Below are 23866 nucleotides of genomic sequence, written 5' to 3' on the forward strand. Positions count from 1 at the left end.
TCCTGAGCATGAGACAGCTGAGCCAGCGATTGCTTTGCCTGCTTGCATGAGAAGAGGTCAAACACACGTTCCTCATGTTCTCGGGACCAGTCTGAGTGCACCTTGGGACTGTGTCTCACTCTATCACCTGTTTAGCCCAATTTACTTTCTTTTCATGGATTTCATTCACTCGTGTACTGTTTCCTTCTTTTCATTGATGCACAACACCCTAATTTCACTTGAACACAGTATTTGCATCTTTCAGATAAAGAAACCTGCCCGTCTTTGGCATCATCCTGGCCCAAATGCTTGAGCAGCCAATTTGTCTTTCATGTGATGTTTCCAGCTTGAAGAAAGGCCCGTTCTCTTGTGAATTCTCAGCAAAAACAGCTGCTCTGTGTATTTCACACAGATACTGGGAGGGCTGTTGTAGTTCTAACTAAAGCATTCTGGTTAGATTATTTATAAGATTGCATTATTACTGTTTTCTGTTCTTTTCCTCCTGAATTACCTCCAAAAAATCCCCAGCTAAGCAATCATGTATGTTACAATAGCTTCAGCAGCTGCCTGCCTTTGTTACAAATTTAAGTTCCTCAGTAGTTTCAATACTCTACAGATACTGTGATACTGTGATTTTCCAAAAAGGGATCCAGTCAGCTCTAAACCACATTCAGATTTTCACCTGGCATTACTGATTGATATAGTTGGTGCTATTATTATGTAGCTCCATAACACCCTCTGCAGTCAGCTGTAAATTGTTAGGTAACACTTTCTTGGCAGTCCTCTGAAGATAGCTAGCTTCTATTTGCATTGGTATTCAGCCCAAGGATTCTGCATTATCAATCCATAAAATAAATGCATTCAAGTAATGCTAAAATTATGTCACAGACAAAGAAGAAAAGCAGTTGGATTGAAAGTTATAGTGGCAAAAGGTTATTATTATCTCATCCTCTTAGATCTGAAAGTGACAGTCCCAACTGGATGGTGTTACTATGTACATGAAAGTAGAAGCCTCATAGCAATCAGATACAGTGACACCAACATTTCAGGCAGGTCAGAGATCTTACCCTCAAACAGAGGGCTGAAAGCTTAACATATGCTTGCCAGCTAGAAAACCTTTGGAGACAATACAAGATGTTCATCTTAGATAACATGGGAGCCCTCAAAAATATTGGTAAACTGAGTTACTCACAAATGAGTCTTGTAGCTATTCTCCCATTCAAGGCCACAGAGGGAGTGTAACACAGAAGCATGGGGACACTGGGCTGGGCACAAAGAAAGGCTTATTACAATAGCTGTGAAAGGCCCAGTCAGCCATGACACTAGCCCAGAGCAGATATCGAATCTGGCAGGCAGGATTACACAATCTTTTAACAATTTGGGAAAATACGCCAAACTTATCTACACAACTCACTTTTAATTACAATTGTGTCATCCCTGATCCCTCTGCTTGCTGAAGACTTTGCTAAAGGATATTATCTGGCCTTATGGACACATGCCAGTTGAGCTAGGACTGATTTACTCGAATAAACAGATGTGCTAGGCAGCCATGTTTATCCTTCTTGTCAAACGCTTGCTGCCAGAGCCACTTTGTGAAATAGCAATTCACAAAACACTCTGAGGAATTCCTATTAGCTACAAGAGTTCATTAAAAATTTCCGCCTGCGGAGCAAACACCAGAGTAATGATTGACTCATCATGTTCTCACGTGAGAGGGAATATTTTAAATTAGCAAGGCTCATTCTTTTTGCTTAAATTATCTCTGAATCCATATAGACACCCCTTTTTGCTAGGTATACTTATCCACTTCCTTTCTCAAACTGCTGTTCTCTTTTGGTAATTTTGGTACAGCTTTTGATCTAAAATCCACGAGCAGAAATCACTGTTATTCTCTTCTAGATCACTGTGTAGTATCTTACTAAAATCATAAAATCATAGAATCAACCAGGTTGGAAAAGACCTCCAAGATCAGCCAGTCCAACCTAGCACCCAGCAACAAGCTACAAAAACCTGCAGTTAATGAACTAACCAAATATAACTCGGACATTGCTAAGAAGTACAGGCTTACCCTCTCACTCAGCGCAATTAACATGTGCCATTTGTGAAAATCCCCCAGCAGGGCTCTTAGAATCATAGAGCCAAGCAGGTTGGAAGAGACCTCCAAGATCATCCAATCCAACCTATCACCCAGTCTTATCCAGTCAACTAGACCATGGCACTAAGTGTCTCATCGAGTCCTTTCTTGAACACCTCCGGGGATGGCAACTCCACCTCCCTGGGCAGCCCATTCCAATGGCACTTAGCTTAACCCAAAGCCAACGTCAGCTAAAGAGTCTCTGCATTCCACCCTGCTGCACAGTGAAAACACACACTTCTGTTTCTGCTACTGTTAGGGGGGATGTGTTGATCTCTTAAGTGGAGAAGAAATTATAACAAGGCCATCTTTTTCTGCAATGCCTAACAGCAGCAAGCTGATAATCTCAAATGTAGCCCAAAAAGCTATAAGGAAATATTAATAAATAGCCCGAGACATATCTCCAAATTGGTTTTGTACCAAAGGCCTTGTATTCCTTTCACTTTATACTCCTGGATTAAAGGAAATTGTCTTGTACAAGAAGTGCAGCAAATGACCCGGCCAAAGGAGAGACCTTCAAAACCTGTTTGTCTGAGCTATACATATATACAATCTGTCTGCTTTTGCTGACCAGTTTAACATCTATTAAACAAAAAACTTGCTTATTATTCTGGATCTGAGCATTATTTAAGCTGCTCAGCATTTAATTCTCAGTGACATCCCTTTGCATTTAGCTGTACAATTAAAGTACAGTAAATAGCAGCTGGCACTGTGGATAAGAGGCTTTCTTTTCAGAACAAGTGCACACCGGCCAGCGTTGCTTTCCTTCACTTCTGACCAGACTGTCAAATCTAAGGACCACACATAGTAAAATCATAAAATCAACCAGGTTGGAAGAGACCTCCAAGATCATCTAGTCCAACCTATCACTCAGCCCTACTCAATCACAGGATCATGGAACACAGTCTCAAGTTGTGCTGGGGGAAGAATAGGCTGGATGTTAGGAGGAAGTTCTTCACAGAGTGATTTCCCATTGGAATGGGCTGCCCAGGGAGGTGGTGGAGTCCCCATCCCTGGAGGTGTTCAAGAAAAGACTGGGTGAGGCACTTCGTGCCATGGTCTAGTTGACTGGATAGGGCTGGATGCTAGGTTGGACTGGATGATCTTGGAGGTCTCTTCCAACCTGGTTTATTCTATTCTATTCTATTCTATCATGTTAGAGATTGGAAGGGACCCAAGTAGGTCATCGAGTCCAAGAGCAGGACCACAGAATCTAGCACAAATAACAGAGGAATGCATTCACACAGGCCTTGGCACTAAGTGCTCCATCCAGTTTCTTCTTCAAGACCTCCAGGGACAGCAACTCCACCACCTCCCTGGGCAGCCTATTCCAATGGCAAATCACTCTCTCTGGGAAGAACTGAGGAACTTCCTCCTAACATCCAGCCTATACCTCCCCCCGCACTTCATCATTATGACTGATACAGACTGACAGAAGGCTGGCATGTAAGGTCTTACATTGTCCCTGTCACAGACTCTAGTTTAAGAAGAACGCAGATGCACCAGGAACTCTGTAGGTATCTCTTGCAGACATTTGGGATGGCTAGTGTGTCTACATATAGGAAACCAGGCAAAGCTAAGAGCTGGGAATTTTAATCAATTGACCCACAAAAATAAATCCCATGTCATTTTATGTATGAGTGCTTCAGTTTCCTGTGGATCTTGCAGTCATTTATTACATTTCCATTACTTAACAAATAGCATCCACTCCTCACCACAGCCTTTGAGAATACAAAGAGATCATTATAAGAACTTAATGCAAAATTAATTTGAAAAAATTTAAAAGTCAGGAAGCTATAAAAATAAATGGACACTCTCCAAGTTCAGAGAAGCATTCGGACAAAGACTGAAAAATTAAAAATGAAGAAAACTTTGTCAATTAATGTAATAAAAATTTAACTCACAATGCATGCCAATCTCTGTTAAAGAGTCTACGACACCAAAAATCAAATAGGTTAATTTACCTTTTAGAATGAAAGGCTGCCTACAATTCACCTGCAAGATCTCAGAAATTCATCTGTTTAGCGTAGTATTGCTTTCAAGGAACTCAAAAGTTAGAGCTGTGTTGTCTGAAGTAATTTATAGTTTGATTTGAACTCCTCAAATAACTCACTCCCTTAATTACTGTCTTCTCTGACAGGGTACTTTGTGAATATGCGTTGTTTGCTCTACTCACAGAACATCTGATGATGCTTTTGACAAATAGGGACACTATTTCATTACATTAAATCTTACTTTCAAACTAAGAGTTTTCTGCCTCATTTGTCAATAAAAACCATTACAGACTCCTGCTATGCTATTGATCCTACTCTAAACAGGGACTCATATGAAGATTAACCTGAAAATAGCCATAATTTAAAAATATATCTGACAAATCACAATGGATCCCATTCAAAGCTGCTCATCATTGTCATGTACAGCCACCCACTTGTAGTGGAATTTGAAGAGATTTTCTGTACTAGAAGATCTTGTCATTAAGCATTAAAAAGCCCAGATCTTATCATTAAGCTTTAAAAAAAAAAAACAGAAAGACATTTTAATAACCATTATTTGCCATAAACTTCATAGTTTTACTTGTATTTTTGAGACTTTGGATACACCTAGATAACTTTCTCTGATTTTTAAGTGGTCCAATGCAATCACTTTGTTCCAGAGAAGTCAAATAAATATCATAATGTGCTCCACAAACACTTGAATACTTGATCTGACAAAGAATCTCCTCTAGAAGTTTGTAGTTTTATTGGCTGGCATGCACATGACTGAGCAAAATAATTGTTCCAGATGGGATGCAAAAATACATACAGCAGTCTGTGTACATTTATACCCACCATGGAATTTGTCTCTATCAGATTGGATCAGTGGACTCAAGAGTTTGGTACTAAAATTCCTCAAACTTCCATTACATGTGGTCTCCTAGATTTACTGTAGATCAAACACAGCCCGATTCCTTGAGATTAACTTCTGCACTGTGCATGTAGAACAAAGCTTTTTGAAGGGAAGAAACTTCAGATGCATGGTGGGTTCCAGACTGGTTAGGAACTTAAAAGTCCCCATTCAAAACTGGAGTGGGTTTGAAGGGGTTCTGAAACACAACTTCTGGCTTAGCTTCTTGTGCAAAGGACTGGATTCATATATATTAAAACCACTTCTACTCTGAATCAGTATGTACTAAATAAAAACAATATGAGGGTTCACTTTGGAACTGCACTATTGCTCCAACCCAAAATGTTAAGGCAAGACACATACATAAATGGTAACCATTTAATTTCTTCTGAAAGGAGTAAAGAAGACAACTGTCGCAGACTGAAGACAACGGAATCACTTGTCATCATCTGACACACATACACTGCTGGAGACATTTGCACAGCTATCCCTGTACTGAGCTTAAACATCTCTGTTTGATTTTAAGATGTTCCATGAGTTTAAAAAGTTTCAAGACACATATCAAACCTACAAAGAAGAAGAACCCTCAACTTCCATTTCTCAGACAACTAAAGAGGTTTGGTTTACACATTCATTCATAAACTATAATTTTTCATTATATTACTAACTTAAGAATACACGTACCTTCAACTCTGGGTGATAACACTCTTCTCCACAGATATTTTCATGCTTTTTACATTCTAATGAGATACACATTCCATTACTTTTGCTGCTTCTTGGAGTCTTTGATGGGGTACACCTCTGCGAAGCTGTACGTAAGAGTTCGTATCCCAGGATAATACCATTTGGCTGTCCTGGCGATGCCCAGCTAATTTCAAGAGATCTATAATAAGCAGAAAATTAACATCTGTTAAATTATTGAATTATAACATTAAAGGATTAGCATATAGTAGCTCCATTTCATACTAGTTCCCATGGAGTGTAATATTTTGAAGTGTCCAAAACATAGCCATGGATGGTGAATTTCACACCTGATTTAATGACTAAAAGCTATGAAGGTTTGAAAGACAAAAAATGGTGTCAATATGTGCTAGTACTCTGGGAAAACATACATTCAATAAAAGTCCTTCAAGATTGTTATTTAAAAGGTATTTAATTCATACTTCTGGAAGCTTTCTAGCATTCTACTTGTTCCATTTCAGTGTTAGGAAGAATGATTTACTATGTTTTCTTTCTATAGCAAAAGCATACATGAGCTATTTTCAGGGCTGGCATGATTGTTCTATTCACAGATAGGCATCTGGTAGATAATGGGCAGATGGAGAGCAAAAGACCACCCTCTGCTGTCACCAGTGAAGCTTACTCACTTTGTGGTCAGTCACCACTGAGATGAGATTGGTATTCATCTTGCCTTTTTCTGCATCCAAACACATTTTTAAAAGTATGTTGCTTTGAAATGTGTTCTTTGGCACAGAATTAAAAGAAATTATTCAACATGGCATCAGTAAGCACTGCTTCTCTTTCTGTGCTTAAATATTTGAATTCACACAAAATTGGAATTTAAAAAAGTGCAACTGTTGATCAAAAGTAAGATTCTAAACTTCTACAGACTGTTGCAGCCTGCAAAAGCCTGTCTGTAAAACAAAATCCTATTGTTGACTTCAAGTTTGAAGTCAGATCATCAGTTTAAGGAAGGATCTCAAAGGAAAAATTATGTTAAACTGTGGCAAGACTATTAACTGCTATGAGTGTGCTCCAAACCCTCACTTAATATTAAAATAATATCAAACAGAACATTTGAAACAGAACTGTGCTCTGTCTTTAATAATGTATACATTTTATGTTGTTTTATTTTATGTTATTTTGTTTTGGTTTATATCAAAGGAAAGTTCAGTTTCTTGAATAATCACTCTGGAATATGGCACAAGACACAAATTCCTTCCATTATGACTCTCTTTGGGCACAGACCTACATGCAGGACTGACAACATTGCATAGTATATATACAGGCTTGAAATACCTCTTTTTATTCTCCATGTCCCAATTACACAGCCCTTGTCGGTATGCCATTGACATCATAAATTAGCATTAATTTAAAGTGAAAATACTACAGTGGAACAGCAGCTGCTGAGATAAACTTTGACATCTTAACAGAATAAAAATAACTGAACTATTATTTCACTTCCTTGAGGTATAAACAGAGGAATACACACAGCAATAAGCCTTTAACAGAGCAGGAATTAATGTCACCTATGAAGAAATAACTTCATAGGTGACTTGCAGGGCTGCTATTATCATTCCAAGGTCGTCATCTGAACCAAAGATGTAATTCCATATTCTGTACATGGCTATTTTCTATGCACTACATTTCCTACCACATGCACATGTACAGACACTCACATACACACATCTACATTTGAATAATGCCACAGGAGTTAACTTTAAAATGCAAGAAAGAAAAATATATTGTATAAACTTCAGAAAAAGAATGAAAAGGAAGTGAAAGGTAGTACTTTAGCCATTATAAATGCCATTGCAACTCTTTCCTGGTCTTTGCACAGTAGAGATGACAGGAGCAAAGAAAGCATTCCCAGTCAGATTTTTGAATGCTTTGCTTTCTGCAAGTCTCATTCAAGGGCTCAAAGGCATGTTTTCAAAGTATTGCATCAGGTTTTGCAGGTTTGTAAATAATGCATCTCTCTAAAATAATTTCGCATTAGGCCTGAGAATTGATGCAATAATTTGAACATTTTGTCTTTTCTGCAGAGCTCAGCATCAATATTTTACTTTTAACAAGCAATCGCTATAGTCTTATATTTATAGATACACATTTGGGGTGCACATAGCCTTGTGTCATGTAAAGCTGCATGGCAAAATTAAATGCCAGAAAAGTTCATTGACTAGTGCTACTCTGCTAGTTTGAGGCATAGTTTGAGGCAAATTGGAATAATTTAATGAGAGAAATTAGATTATAGGCTTCCTGAGTGGCCTGTCCCCTTCTTCCATATGCCATAGACTTTCCTTTCTTTCCTGAGTTCCAGCCAAAGCTCTCTGTTCAGCCATGCTGGCTTTCTTCACCAACAGCTTGTCTTAAATGACACACCAGAATGGCTTGTTCCTGCACCTTAAAGACTTCCCTCTTGAAGAATATCCAACTGTTATTAATTATGCAAAATTAATAAGTTGTATTGATTTTGATATCCAGGCAAAGATTGTCAATAACTACAAACACAGCTTACTAACATTAAATCTCACCAGAAAACTTATTCACAAGTTTCAAAATGCATGGTTTGGATACTTATACACACAGAGAACAGGCAAACCTAAAGCACTTATTTCTTAAAGTGGCAAATTCAAACATTATAATGGAAGAGAAAGTTCTTGTGGTTAATTATACTGCTTATCCACTAAGTGGATGCAGGAAACACCTTTCTGCTTATGGCAGAAGACAATTAGTGAATTATAAGAGGCTTGAAGTATTTACTCACAAAATAGTATCAGACAGTACCCAAAGCATGTGGAGGGGTTGCCATTGGTGGTCTCAAAGCCATTAGAGGCTTTGGAGTTTCCCAGGCTTTTTTCTCAGGAAGTTGAGAGTCTATAGCATAGTCTCTGACCTGGTTCCTCTTGGTTCCCAATTCAGCAGAAGCCTTGCAGAGGGGCAGGCAGGATGTGATGCGATGTGCAATCTTGGCACAATGTCATGCTGGCTGGGCAAGCCAATCACAGGCATGTAGAGCCTGTTCCTGGTAAACTCGAGGCAGTGGAGTTTCCAGGCAGTTCAGGATGCACACCATGCTACCTGCTCATCCCTTTTTATCAATACAGCCCAAGACTAATGGACCTTTGGACATAGATTAGTCAATCAGAATGGCAGTTAGCCAAGCTTGATCATATTAGGTGAAGTCAGGCTTTCATTTTGCTTCCCCCAGCCCTCCTTCTGGCTGAGAGCAGAAAAACATGCCTGGGTAAGGTAGGACATGTATAAGCCCATTTTTGGCCCATTTAGGCCTAACATGATAGAAACCTTTCAAGATTTGTTTGACCTTCAACCAGTCAGCGTCCCTTGGGAGGTAGTCCTGAAGAACTTCAGGACTTAGGACTTGAGGCTTGGGTCCCATACTCTTTTCTATTTGAAGTTTGCCATTATAAAATAATAATTCCAGGACTGCGACCTTTTATGCCAAGTTTCAGCCTGAAGCTGAGTTATTAACTCTAAGGGGTGGAAAAGTAAGGTATTTTTAATGGCTCCAGTGGTATAACCTTCATTAGAACAGTATGGAGCTGACATCAGAAAGACTTCTAAGAAGTTGGCTGGTGAAATTATAATTTATGTCATGCAGCACCTTGAGGCAAATTTTAAAACAATTATTTGTCAATGCTACAAAGACATTATCCTACAGCACTCTCATCAATAATACAGCCCCCCAAACTGATGCAGAAGAGGGAAAAATGCCATGACTGCAATTAAAGACAATAAACTGCACAGTCTGTATTATATCTCAGGTATCCCATGAGCCTATACTCTAGAAATGTTGGGGTGTTTTTCTCTCTGATGACAGATAGTTATTACAATGCCCTCTTGTCTACACAAACTGGTTTTTTTTTTCCCAAGTTTTTTTTTCTTTTATGGAGGATAAATAAGCAATATTCATATTCAGCCCAGCACCTGCTGAAGCTGTCAGCTGCAGTGTTTGTCATATTTCAATCAAAGCTGAAGCCAGCCGGTCATTTTTATACTGCACAATCCCTACATACTCGAGGACCAGAATTAATGAATTAGCTATTGATTAAATTCCACTCTAGCAAATCCACCGTGGCAAATAAATGAACTACCCGGGGCACATGTAGGCCACGGCCAGACATGTCCGGGCAATCGATCAGTAGTTAGTATTCTTTTGGGATATAAGAACAGCTGATGATAATATGACATGTAGGAAAAGGCAGTGTAGAAGCAGAGTCTGTTTCTGGCTGAGCAGATTATAAAGTAGGAAAGCATTTTTGATCCTTTTGCATTCATGTGTTATGACATATTTAGTCTATATATAATAGCAGAAACATGCATAAGTGTTTGCAGTACAGACAATACAGACAAAGGCATACATAAGTTAAAGCCAAGGGCAAAAGATGAGATCCTGAACTGAGTTCTTATCATCAAACGAGCTTTGACTATATCTATAAGTGTGACAGAAAAATAGCAAGCTTAATTTCACCCTCACACAGAGACAAATGGTGAATTCAACCAAAATGTAGAAAAGATAAACAGCAAACCGAATTCCTTAAGAGACTGAAGAAGCAAATCCATGCTGCTGGGCAGGTTTGGGGGTTTTTATTTAATTTTTTTCCCCCTTTCTTTCTTCCCTGAAAAAAAACTACTGCTAAACGAGTATATTGTACCAGCAGTGTAATAAAATCACATGCACAGTAACATAAAGACAGAAGTCTAACTGTTTTATTGTTGGTGTAATTCTGAAAACCGTGTTAGTGAGATTAGTTCTAGTCTGTCTTTGGAAGATATGAACTCCCAAACAATCACTGAATATGTTACTATTTGGCTGCTTCAAGGGACTGCAGATCTGATGTTTTCTTTACAGTTTAGACATCTGCCCATGCCTGTGGATGTAGTGGATAGCCAGATTGGAAACAGTGGTTCAAGGAGACATAGATATGCTTGCCTTTTAAGATAGCTTACTAATTCTTGCTGTTTGTGACAGGTGACTTTTTTTTACCCACCATTATTCTAAGTTTCCACTATCAGCATCGCATTGCTCTCTGAGCATTAATCTTCCACTTCTTTACTGACAGCAAAATGTGATAATTTTCATTCCTCTACGCTTAACTACTTCCACTTATGCTTTATTTATTATCACACCATAGTGCTACCCAAATGGGCATGTGCTATCAACCTATGGTGAGATTTCTTCAATTACTCTTTTGGCCAAACATTCCAAGACCAAAAATAATAACCATGAAAAATGTTTTCAAGGTGTATACTGTATTTTTTAAATGCACATTATTCAATTCAAATTCTGGCTTCCCTTTCAGCTAGAAATCTCTCTGATATATGAAAGCAACCTATAGCATTGTACCTTGAGCCAATTATGTGAATAATGGGTGCTGACAGCTGCTTTGGCTCATCTTCCACTGTTGTAATCTGGGTCCCATTGCTTCTCGCACAGGCATAGATCGTGCAGGCTTCAATCTGATGAAGAAGAACATGAGTTTCAGATACTCAGCTACAGAACTGATTCAGATCTGATACTTGTTCAGGCTTCTCTTTCTATCCAAGGTTTTATTCTTTTCTATTTAAAAGATAGCACAATACTAGAAAAATATTGCAGCTTTAAGATATCTACCAGAGGTATATTGCATTTCCCCACCACCATTTAAAAATAAAAGCTCTCTGGCACTAATTTTTGTGCACAGAACTGCAGTGAATCTGTTTTTCTGCACGTGTATGTAGAATACAGTACACAAGACTGAAAACTGTACTTTGATTTGAGGTCTTGAGTAAATTTTCGATACCTACAATACATTCTTACACAAAAATAGTAAGGATAGTTTTTCCTTTATATAGTTCTATCCTTTCATGGCTTTGCTGAAAAATTAAAAGTGAAAAATTGAACTAGGAATTATATCTTTCATTGTGACAAATGCCACAAAAATAAAATCTTATTCCTTCAGCTCTTGAGATCTAACTAAGGGAAGGCAAAGTGAAACAGCTAGTGAAGCATGGTAACGTTCTTTTGGTATTTTTAACAGAGAAATTACTCAAAATAAAAAGTAATTTTAAAAAAATAACAACACAAAAAATGAAAGATAATGCAGTAATGTTACCAGTAAGATGCACATGCATCCAAGAGAATTTTTTTTTCAAGGACAAGAAGAAAACAAATCAAAATAAAATCAGACCCAGCTTATTTTGGTTCTACCTATTGTATTGTTGCAAATGTAAGTCCAGCTTAAAGACTAGGAAAGCAGAAAAGAAGAATAATTAACATCTCAAGCAACAGAAGGTGGCCATGGTAAATTAATATAGAGTATCTATAAGTGAGGCAGTACACTGAATTTGCATTGTTATTGAGAAAAGACAAATGTGTTTCCAAGTGGCATTCAGAAAGTCATATGCGTATTCATGGATGAAGGTTTGCTGTTTCAGAGGGGCTGGAACACAGAGATCTGTTATGGTATGCCTGTCTGTGATGTTTATTTATGGATGCAAATTTTCAGAATGAAGTATACATGATACTGCTAAATCCTTCTCATATATACTGCCATCAAAACCTGAGCGAATGAGAAAGGAATAGTTACAATTAAGTGTTTAACTAGAGTTTTTGAATATATTAATACACCTAAAGTACAAGAAGATATTTCTATTTTTTTTTAACTCTGCATACATTATTATGCCTTTTATTAAATATATGAATGGAGAAGTAAAGACTGAGAAAAGACAAAGCAACAAAAAATATAGTAGTTAACACCAAAACTGCTAAATCCTTCTCAATATATACTGCCATCGAAACCTGAACGAAATAGAAAGGAACAGTTGCAATTAAGTGTTTAACTAGATTTTTTTGATATCTTAATACAAGTAAAGTAGAGAAAGATACTTCTAATTTGTTTTATTCTGCATACATTATTATGCCTTTTATTAAATATATGAATGGAGAAATAAAGACTGAGAAAAGACAAAGCAACAAAAAATATAGTAGTTAACAACATAAATACTGCTATGATTTCAGAGATCAGTTCTGCTTCCTCCTAAAAAGAGAAAAAGATAACAGGATAATAAATGCAACATCATTACTTCTCTGTGCTGACATATGCATGCCTGATGTTGCTAAAACAATTGCAATTTTCTTTTAATGAGTAGGAGTAGAATCTTTGCCTCTTTGTAATATATGTTGGGGCTTTGCTAATGTTGTAGCACAGAGCATTTAGGAGTAAATAAATGGACTTCTTGATGGCTTGAAAAAAAAAGATAAAGGAAATGTGTGTTATGAAAAGTGTACACAGACATAAAATGTTATGAAAATAAATGTATGCCTTGTATGCATATGCACACAAACGTCGGTGAAACATACAACCATATAGGTAAAGAAATTCGTGGAACAATATTGCACTTAGAAATATACTTATTTTAGGTAAAATTAGATATATCACACAACCCAGAAAATATATTCTAACCTGTATATCGTACACAGTGAATGGAGACAAATCTGCTAAAAGAAAGGACCCCGGCTCGCTCATTCCAGTCTTGTACTGCTTATTATTTACATAGACAGAGTAGTCTGTGACAACACCATTCGGGTTTGAAGGCAATGTCCAGATGACACGTACAGCTGTACTGTTGATGATGACAACCTCTGGAGGGAACATGCCCTCAGGCTCTAGAAATAAAGGAAGAAACTGAATAAACTCCAGCTGTCTCTCCAAAAGCACTTGTTTAACCAAATGTAGATTAGTATTTCGGTTTAGCAAAGGGTTCACTGCTTATCTGTTTTCCTCTGATGAAGTTATCACAGTCTGTAGTCTTCTGTAAATTGGCTTATTATACTCTCAGTTAGAAACCACTGAGAGCTGATGTTAAAATGCTTTATACCAGCAGCATAGTGTCAATCATCAGTAGTATGTGGCCAGTGAGATATGATGATAAATTATTCACCCATCTGCACTGTAAACATACAAATGTTAATTTTAGGTCTCCCTCAATCCTAACCTTTCCCAAAAAAAAAAAAAAAGAGAGAGAGAGAGGAAGAGAGAAAACCAGAATGTTTTAATTTTAAAGCAAGACCTAAGACCAAAATACTTTGTCTGATGGAACGGGACATTGCCAAAGCAATAGGCAATATTGTCATTATGTAAATGGTTTTGGATTACTGTAGGTAATGATTGAGTCTAACACTTATTTAAATTAAAAGAATTACTAAAAAAAAAAAAAAGGAAAAAGTTAAATTACAGAATTATCTAAGCATGTCAGAAATAACCATGCAAAGACCTATTTTTAATCACAAGAAGTCATTTTTGCCAGTTGAAAAATTGCACCTGTGATTGACTCGATTTTATAAACAAAAGGTGCTGACCTTTGGCATCAGAAAGGAAATGGAATCCTCACTTAAAGTGCTTTGCTAATGACCTGGAACACTTGTTTCTGAGGTAATGATATTATAATGTTTATAATGAGACTTTATAAAGCAAAAAAAGATTAGAAAAATCATTCTAAACACATTTCTGATGCACCATTTTATAATTTCATTATTATTATTATTCTATCCTCCTCTTCCCGCCTCCCTGCACTTGCCTATTGGCATAGAAATTACTCTTAAGGAATTCTCTTCGAGGTTGAATTTATACTTAGGGTTTCTGGTGACTCAGAACAGATTCTGTGTATGACTGTCATGTCAAACACACATCACTTCACAGAGCAAATCTTTTAAAAACCCCATTAATTGTTTCTAAATCCACAATTTATTGATATGAACTCAGTTCTAAGTGTCGTGCACACAGACAGGAATATGCAGGAGAGGATGAGAACAAACTAGGTTAATATCTGCTATTAGAGCTTTTGCTTCTGTCTCAGTGGGACCCTTTATTGATCTACCACATGATGACAACCAGCACTTAAGCATTTTAGCGTTTTAGCCCTTTTTCCTTTTATACCGGAAATTTTATAATGGAAGGATGACTGATCTCAACCCTAACAAAAATCAATCAATTTCATTCTCGGATTTTAAGCCAAGCCACATTCACTGCTAACCAACCTCCATCTGAGGTAGTCACGTGCACAACTTCACTGTCGATGCTGTGGGCTCCGTTAAAAACTTGGAAAAATATCTGATGCTCTGTGTTGGGCTGTAAATCACCAATGACTGTAGAGTTTGCATCAGCTGGGATCCTCAGAGATCTTCTGTCACCGGTAGAATTCATGAAAAGGGTGTAATACACCACATCTCCTTGCAATTCTTTTAGGGCTAAGGAAAGAAAAACGTTCAGAGATCAACTGGAAAACAGCAAGTTTCACAGGATGTTATGGGTTGGAGAGGACCCAAGGAGATCATCGAGTCCAACCCCCCTACCAGAGCAGGACCACACAATCTAGCACAGGTCACAGAGTAACGCATCCAGACAGGCTTTGAAAGTCTCCAGAGAAGGAGACTCCACAACCTATTCCTATCAAGAGTATTTATTATGAAGAGAAAACCAAATTCTATGCAGACATCTTTATTTCAAAAAAGACAAAGATTTCATCAAGTGCCTTCTATGCTGCTCTTATAAGCAGTGATGCAGACTGCTCTTTCAAACTTGACAAAATCACTGATGGTTCACCATCCTATTTATACTGGAGAAAGCTTTCTTTGAACATCCTCATGAAGACAAAGGAATCTGTGAAGTAAAAAACTTCACAAGTGAAGTTCTAGCAGTGGTGCACAAAAGGATGGCTTTCATTTAGATAGAAGGAAGAGAGCAAATCAGATTGCTGTATGGCACTAGTTTCAGAAGGACATCTCAAAAGATGGTTTCTGTTTGTTCTGTTTTGCTCCTTCCCTTCACTCAAACAACACACTCTCCCACCCCAGAATACTGAATTCTTGCCTTAGCCATGACTTAGGGACAAGTGTCTGTGTCTTAAGTTATAGTTACACTCAACTTTACAGAGATGGCCTTTTGGCCATAGTGAAAATCAGAGTTACTATTTTTGAACAAGCATGATAATATGTTCTACATGTAATGTTGTAATAGACTCAGAAACATTTTATTTAGAGGGGAAAAAACAGTTTATCACATTTCTTTCTAAAATGTCTTTTGCCCAGCACTAGCTTTCCCAATGAAACACAGTTAAAATCACCAAGGCTTTCTGGCTACACAGGGAAGGACATTCACTGGTCTGAGCTGGTGGATAAACGAGGATTCCAGGTAAGCTTTGTTTCTCCATTTTAATAACTCAGATATAGTCTGTTATTTTATCTGTCCTTTGTCAAATGGTTTAAGTTCAGATCTGATCAAAGGTAACTGCTTTTCCAGTAGGCATCAAGACAAAAAGAATAATTATGACAAAAACTTGAAGCACTAATACATATTGGTTTAGATGACACACTGTACCACAGAACAAGACTCAGCTAACTAGGAAAGAGTATTCATAAAAGCCAAAGGGATATTTTCAGATTTAATAATATTCTTAATATTCTTAATCAAGTGTGATATATTATTTTTATTTTAAGTGGTACAGATGAGAGCCCTAAAATCTTAGAATTCTTAGAATGGATATTAAGGCAACTTATATTAAGGACTGCCAAGTTCCAAGAAAATAATTAGAAAAACAATATTATGAAAAAAAATTAAATTGAAATAAAAAATACTCTTACTGCAATGTAAAAAGTAATAAAATATGATAAGGTTTTCAAATAATGAATGGTCCTGTCTTGGTTTTTAACAATCACATTCACAAACATATATGGAGGAAATTTGCAAGGTACGAATGAAAATAAAACTAGATTGCATTACCTACATCTAGAAGGTCAGAGGTTTAGATTACTAAGATAATGAAACTGCAGTGAGCTGCTTCAGAGCTATTACATTTGTCAGCTTTTATAAGCATGCTTACTTCAGGCATGCAATTATAAAATAAAGGGACTACATTTGTTGCAAATCAGCACCCAGTCCTTCTAAGACCATTTGCATGTAGGTCTTGAAGAAATTCCCAATTGCAGTATTAGCAGAGCAACTACAGAAATTGCCTAAATTAATTTTAAGGAGCAGAGCAAAAAGAGAGAGAAAGGATATCCTCTCATTCTGAAGGGAAGTATATGCAAATTTTTATACAAAGAGATGAAATATAGCATAAAACAGCATTCTGTGTACTACTATTTTATAGATTTCTCATGAGTTTGAATTAACTCTTTATTCACTTCCACTATTCAATTTCTGCAAAAATAATATGTCATAAATACCAACCTGACTGAGAAATGGCAACACGTGCACATATTTTCCCCTGTTTTTTCCCCCCCCCCTCCTTTCAAGGGCATTTAGGTATATTATAAGTCAAGATAAGAACAGTGTTTCCTAAGAGAGCAAAGCAGAGCAACGCAAGTGATGACAGGTTAACATCTAGCTACTGGAATAAATACTAAGTACACTTACTTGGTTTTGACCATTCCACTTCTACAGCAGTATGATTAACAGCACGTGCAATGAGGACACTTCCTTTCTCTGGCAATCCTGCTAATGTAGTAGCTATCACTTCTTCACTTGATGTATATCCTACCTCGTTGTGCACTATAAGCTTGTACTCATAGGTTGTGTACCTAAGACATGTTAAAAATAATTCAATGGAATGGAAAAATGCAGACATAGAAAACATTTGTTGTAAGCCTCTTGCCTGTGCCAAAGTTCTCTTGTTTCTTCCCTCCAGGTCTCAAAAATTCAGCTGCATGGTCTGCACCAATGAAGACTCTCTAAGAGGAGTCTATATATTTTTTAATAATTCAGCATGATTAACACAGTAACAAAAATAAAACACATCACTTCTTCATAGTTGCAGCTTCTGAGGTGTTGAGAGATTATAGCTCAATTCAATATATAATTACAGTAGTGGCAACCTGCCAAAATTTGGATCAGAATTTAATCAAATGAGGCTTTTTTATCTCTTTTGGGAAACCTACTGATTTTAACTTGCAGTCTCATTTGTAGAAGTGATTCACCACACAGCTAGGACTCTCCCACCTCAAAAACATACTGAAAAAGAGTGCATAGGAATAAAAATTCACTTAATAAAGTAATTTTCTTCACAACTCTGTATACTCAACTTAGATTTCTTAAATACTTCAAGTGTATTTTGTAAATCAAATGTCTGTCAGTCCATAATTTCTTTGTGTTGAATGGCATATTAATGCATTCTATGAGAGATTTCATAAGCTCAAATGTAATCTCATCATAATAAAACCTTCAAATTTTCACTGAAGCTGCACCACTTTGAGATAGACATCTATAAACACACACAACAGTATCATACAAGAAATGTCTAATATTTAGAGATTTCACCATAAAAAGTCACTCACTTTACAGTAGCAACTCATATTCTGCAACCAACCTTCTAATTTTCAAAAGATCTAAGCTTTAGTAGTGCCACTGTGAAAGAAAACAAACTAATGGGACCTCACTAGTTCCAGCTTTAACCATATGCACTGTAGACCACTGACAAACATACATCTCTGCATTTTCTGTCACCTCTGGACACACAGCATTTTCTTGGACACTGTAGCACACATGCAATAAAAATGCCAACAGGATCTAGCTTTGCAATTCAATGATGAGAATTTAAGATTCATTTTTGTTGTCCGTATTTCCAACAATGAAAATTTAAAAGTTTGGCTTATCCTACCAGAAATGAAGAAACCATCTGAAAAAAAAAAATCATCATAGACTTTGGTCAGGAACAAAAAAAATAATTACAAGCAATCCCACTAATTCTGAAACATGCTTAAAGCATGACACAAATCATAGAATCAACCAGGTTGGAAGAGACCCCCAAGATCAGCCAGTCCAACCTAGCACCCAGCCCTATCCAGTCAACTAGACCATGGCACTAAGTGCCTCATCCAGTCTTCTCTTGAACACCTCCAGGGACAGTGACTCCACCACCTCCCTGGGCAGCCCATTCCAATGGCAAATCACTCTCTCTGGCAAGAACTTCTTCCTAACATCCAGCCTATATTTACCCCAGTACAACTTGAGACTGTGTCCCCTTGTTCTGTTGGTGGTTGTCTGGGAGAAAAGACCAACCCCCACCTGGCCACAAACTCCCTTCAGGAGGAAAATACATGCCGATATATGGATTTTCTTCCTACGAGAAATAAAGCCTCAGTCTTTCTGCAACATCTTCTTTCCAGCCACAAATTTGTCCTGAGTTAACTGCAAAAACATAGCTGCATGTTGCAAAACCCTCCAGAAAAGAAGTGTTCAAGTGTCTCCAAGGGTTAGGCATACTTTTCTGGCCATAATTCATTCAACCCAAAAGGTCACTGTGCCTAATTACTTGCCACTGAGGCTCCGTCAGAATATATTTTCTCCTCTGAACTGCTAGCGTAAGTACAGCACATATCAGTACTACCAAAATGAGCCAATCTAAAACCAAAGGAAACTATGTAGAATTCCTAAACGATTGAAAGAAAAGTGGACATTTTAGCAGGATTGGGTAGAACAGCTTCATGATTAGTTATTGCAATGGATGAAAATGAGCAGTGACTTCCAGCAAGCAGGCAATGGCAAGCCAGAGGCAGTAGTACCTGCTTCAGCCTATACAACAGTCAGAAGCAGAGGCCACATTCTATTAATTGTATTCAAGAGGGATGCTCACACAGCTTTTTGTGAAGTAGAAGCAACATGCAGATATTTGAGAGGGAATGCCTGACATGCTGCCCTCCTAAAGCATGCCAGCACACAACCACAGAGAACATCCTTAAACCACTCCTGAATGTTTTCCTGAGACTTCATTTACAAAGAATCAACTGAGACTCTTCTGTTACAAGCCATGACTTCAAAATGTGGAAACTAAGGTTGATCAAGAGCAAATGCTTTGCTCTAAACTACACAGTAGGTCTGTTCCATAGTGAGATACAGATCGTATCTTCCACTTCTCCACTCTCAACATTCTGCATTCAACTATAATGAAACTGACACAAAGATATCCTTAAATTAGATCTGCTGAGAGTGTGATAACTACTTGTCTTTGTAGGTAGTAAAGCAATTGTTAATTTGCACTTTTAAAAGCCTGTAAGAAAAACAATGATGAAAACAACTTTCAAATGTTTCCCAGATGCTACTTCTCAAACATTTGTTCTGCCTGGGCTACGACTTTGCCAATGCACCAATCTAGAGCATACGTATACACAACTGGTTTAATTTAACCAGCATAACAATGCTAAAATCTCAAAAATATCTTCATTTTTTATTTGAGTTTCAGAGCAAAACAATCTGTGAGTCAAGAATGACAGACTAATAATAAATCTCTGCATATTAAAATGATTAATACCAAAGATGATGACAAAAAATATTTCATTACATAATTAATATGTTCACTACATAAAGACACAATAAATACTTTGAACTATTAAATACACACTGTACAAAATGCCAGAATTTGTTTTTATAGTTTTTGTAATCTCACCTGCTAAGACCCTTATCTTCATAAAACCACTGAGTTCCTGAGTAAATATTGTGCCACAGATTTAAATCTTCAGGGGGATTTGATGCAAGTGGTTGCTGGATTTTACGTCTCAGGAGCTCATATCTAACACAAAAGACAAGCAGAACACCAGGATTATCTCAACTAATGTTCTTACATAAAAATAACCCTTTTCTTTCTTCTTTTTTTTTAAAGTCACATATTATTTTGTTTTTACAGCTGCAAACTTTCAGAGATAAACATTCTTTTTAATGTTTCATGATTTAGAGCATTCAATTATTAAAAAGAATACTTTGAAAATGGAAAATGAAGCACTTCCATCTGAAAGACTGAGTTTATTTACTGATTTACAGCAAGTTCTACAAAGATCAGAACCATATAGCTCAGAAACAGTATCTTGACTGATGCCATCTGTTATGTACTGACTGCTCCAGAACACGAAATGACATCTCTCTTTCTTGAAAGAGTGCTGAAATATTGCTATTACTACTTTACTGGTAGCTGCACCTTATGTGTGCATTTTTGCGCAACATGTTTGCAAAAAAACCCAATGCAAATTATGAGTGACAGAGAAGCACAGAATGAGTTAACTCTTCTATCTGTAGACCTTAACGAGGCACCTTGATATTTAGGAAGACATTCATAATATGAGATTGGAAGATCAAACTATTTAATCCTGGTCTTAATTAGTATCTGAAGTTGTATTCCTCTATCTGTTCTAAATAGCAGCCATGAAACTGCCTGATTTGAAAACATGACTTCCATCCATCTCTTCAGCATCTTTTAAACAAAACCTTTGTGGAATTGAGCAAAGATTAAATCACTAAATGTCTACACAAACTAGAAGGGACAATTTTAGATTTTGCATTATCTAACCATTCTAGGGATTACATAGAAAATTATAAAGGAATAAATACTATAATAGGTATGTTCAAAATCTTTATCTTTTTTTCCCCTTGTAATGACAAGACAAGGGATAATGGGTTTAAACTGGCAGAGGGAATATTCAAACTAGACGTTAGGAAAGAGTTCTTTGCAGTGAAGGTGGTGAGACAGTGGCACAGGTTGCCCAGGGAGGCTGTGACTGCTCCCTCCCTGGAGGTGCTCAAGGCCAGGCTGGATGAAGCCTTGAGCAACCTGTTCTAATGGGAAGTGTGCCTGCCTATGGGATGATCTTTGAGGTCCCTTCCAACCTAAACTGTTCTACGATTCTATGATTTGTGAAAATGTTTCCTTTGGTTTATAAGCATACTGCAAAATGCCTTGGTGAGCATTGAAATGATCTTTCTAACCACAGCATATTTGACACATCTTTTCCATGTTAAGATCATCCTTGATGATGAAATGTTGGTCAATGCCATTCCAGATTTGAGGTCTTGAATTAATAGAGTGTGAAATAAGTACTGCATACACTGACTTTGCATTGCTTCAAAGCCACAAATCAACTGAGAAGCTCTCTTACATGAGAGCTGAGATTTCCCATGCTGCATGGCAGATAGAATGAACATACATAACTTCCAAAGCCTTTTGCCCTCAAGTTTTGGGAACAATCCTCGATAGGTACAAACAAATATGATGTCACCTTTTGATGCTAAACCAAATAATGGCTGGGAGTATAACCTCAGAAATTAAATAGTAAAGATTAAACTTCAACATTATAAAAGCATTGAGATGATTTTATACCACAACAACTCTCACATGAGTAGTTCATCAGTGTCAGTAGAATTCAAAGACAGATCATTGCAGCTTTATTAGGACCACTGTTGGCATATTCTGTCCAATATATTTCATAGACAAGTCATGAAAAACACCAAAATCTTTTTGAACACTGAACGGTGATCATGTGTAAATCACTCCCACTGGCAGCTGCTGCTGCTCTGCTTGCTGCAGACTTCTTGTTCCATCATGCTGTACAGAGCAGCTGCTTCAGTGGTTGTTCTTGTTGAGGGCAGCATAGCACACCATGAAAGAAACGAAGTCTGCAGATGTAGGTCGTGCTGAATGACTTCAATAATCTACAGTAAAATTGTTGTGTTGTTAACCCCAGAATAACAGAGACTGCTCTCCAAAAGCTTCAAAATCTACTGCAGAGCAGTCATCATTTCATTCACTTGCAGTGTGCCCTAATTAAGTCCAAAGAAAGAGTTACACTTCACTCATTGACTCCTGAACCCCAAAGAGTAATGTCAGAAAGTCAGAAACTAAGAGATAACATCATAAAGTTTGCATTGCTCCAAATTTTCTGAGCTAGATTTCAGTAAAGAGAAGGAAACTACTCAATTGCAATTTAAGCTTACCTCAGATGAGGACCATTTGGCCTGAGTGGTGGTTGCCAGGAAATAGCAATAAATGACTCACTGATTGGAGTCACAGACAATGGACTAACATTCTGAGGAACAGTTGAAGGTGTAGTCACACTTGTAGGCAAACTTTCTGTGCAGCCTCCTAGAAAGCCATCACCTCCAGAACAAGCAACTACAGTAACAGAGTAGTTTGTATAGGGTATAAGATTAGTCACCAAATGACTTAATGTTGAGGTGGTGTTTCCTATAATGACAATTCGCGGATCAGGCATGCGAATCTCATAGTTAAGAATTTCACCATTCTGTATCAGAGGAGGTTTCCATGAGACCTGAGAGGGAAAAAAAATAGGAGTGTATAAAAAAGTATATCAACAGAATTCTTACAGCAGAGTGCAGAAACACAGACACAACATGCTACAAATAGATACAACTGGGAAGTGAGGATGTGCCTTTCCTTCTGCATCAAAACAGACTTTGTGTGTGAACTTTAACTGAAATCTTATTTTTATATATATTATATATCAGTTAGAAATCTAGCTTTCTTTAGTGAGCCACCAAAAAATCTACTATTTATCTTCACCAGTAAAATATGAATATTCCACTCAAATTTTGTGAGATCACAGAATGGCTGCGGTTGGAAGGGACCTCTGGAGATCATCTAGTACAACCTCCCTGCCAGAGCAGGTTCACCTAGAATAGGACAGCACTCAAACAGGTTTTGAATGACTCCAGAAATGGAGACTCCTACTTCTCTGGACAGCCTGTTCTAGGATTCTACAGCCTTCACAGTAGAAGAATTTCCTATGTTCAAGTTTGTGTGCGAATACCTCTTGTCCCATCACTGGGCACTACTGAAAAAAAGACTGTCCCTGTCCTCCTGACACCTACCCTTTAGAGGAAAGGCTGAGGGACTTGAGACATTTTAGCCCAGAGAAGACTGAGAGGGGATCTTATCAGTGCTTAGAAATATGTAAAGAGTGGGTGTCAGGAGGACTGATAAGATCCCCTCTCAGTCTTCTCTGGGCTAAAACATCTCAAGTCCCTCAGCCTTTTTTCTTAAGAGAGAAGTTCTAAGTCTCCTAATCATCTTTGTAGCCCTTTGACCACTCAAGAAGTTCTGTGTCCTTCTTGAACTGGGGAGCCAAGACCTGAACAGTACCTCAGATGAGGCCCCACCAGGGCTACGTAGAGGGGGAGGAGAACTTCCCTTGACCTGTTTGCCACCCTCTTCTTAATGCACCCCAGGGTCCCATTGACCTTCTTGGACACAAGGGCACATTGCTGCCTCACGAGATGTTCAGATGCATCAACAAAAGTGCACTAATTATCATAAATACCACTGTAATTTATTACCTGGTGTGCTCTTCTATTAGTTGCAGAGTAAAAA

At 37.6% G+C, this 23866-nt stretch overlaps 1 protein-coding gene across 1 annotated transcript in view; it reads right to left on the minus strand.

The window, feature by feature from the left end:
• Positions 1-23866, minus strand: part of USH2A (usherin) — a 411816-nt gene that overhangs the window by 95399 nt on the left and 292551 nt on the right. The window contains exons 41-47 of the mRNA XM_064164511.1: positions 22474-22808; positions 20159-20281; positions 17134-17297; positions 14757-14966; positions 13183-13385; positions 11085-11197; positions 5681-5879 (exon numbers count right to left, since the gene is read on the minus strand). Coding sequence (XP_064020581.1) covers positions 5681-5879; positions 11085-11197; positions 13183-13385; positions 14757-14966; positions 17134-17297; positions 20159-20281; positions 22474-22808 — 1347 coding nt within the window. The remainder of the gene's footprint in view (positions 1-5680; positions 5880-11084; positions 11198-13182; positions 13386-14756; positions 14967-17133; positions 17298-20158; positions 20282-22473; positions 22809-23866) is intronic.

The sequence above is a fragment of the Pogoniulus pusillus genome, chromosome 25, assembly GCF_015220805.1.
Source record: "Pogoniulus pusillus isolate bPogPus1 chromosome 25, bPogPus1.pri, whole genome shotgun sequence".
Taxonomy (NCBI): Eukaryota; Metazoa; Chordata; class Aves; order Piciformes; family Lybiidae; genus Pogoniulus; species Pogoniulus pusillus.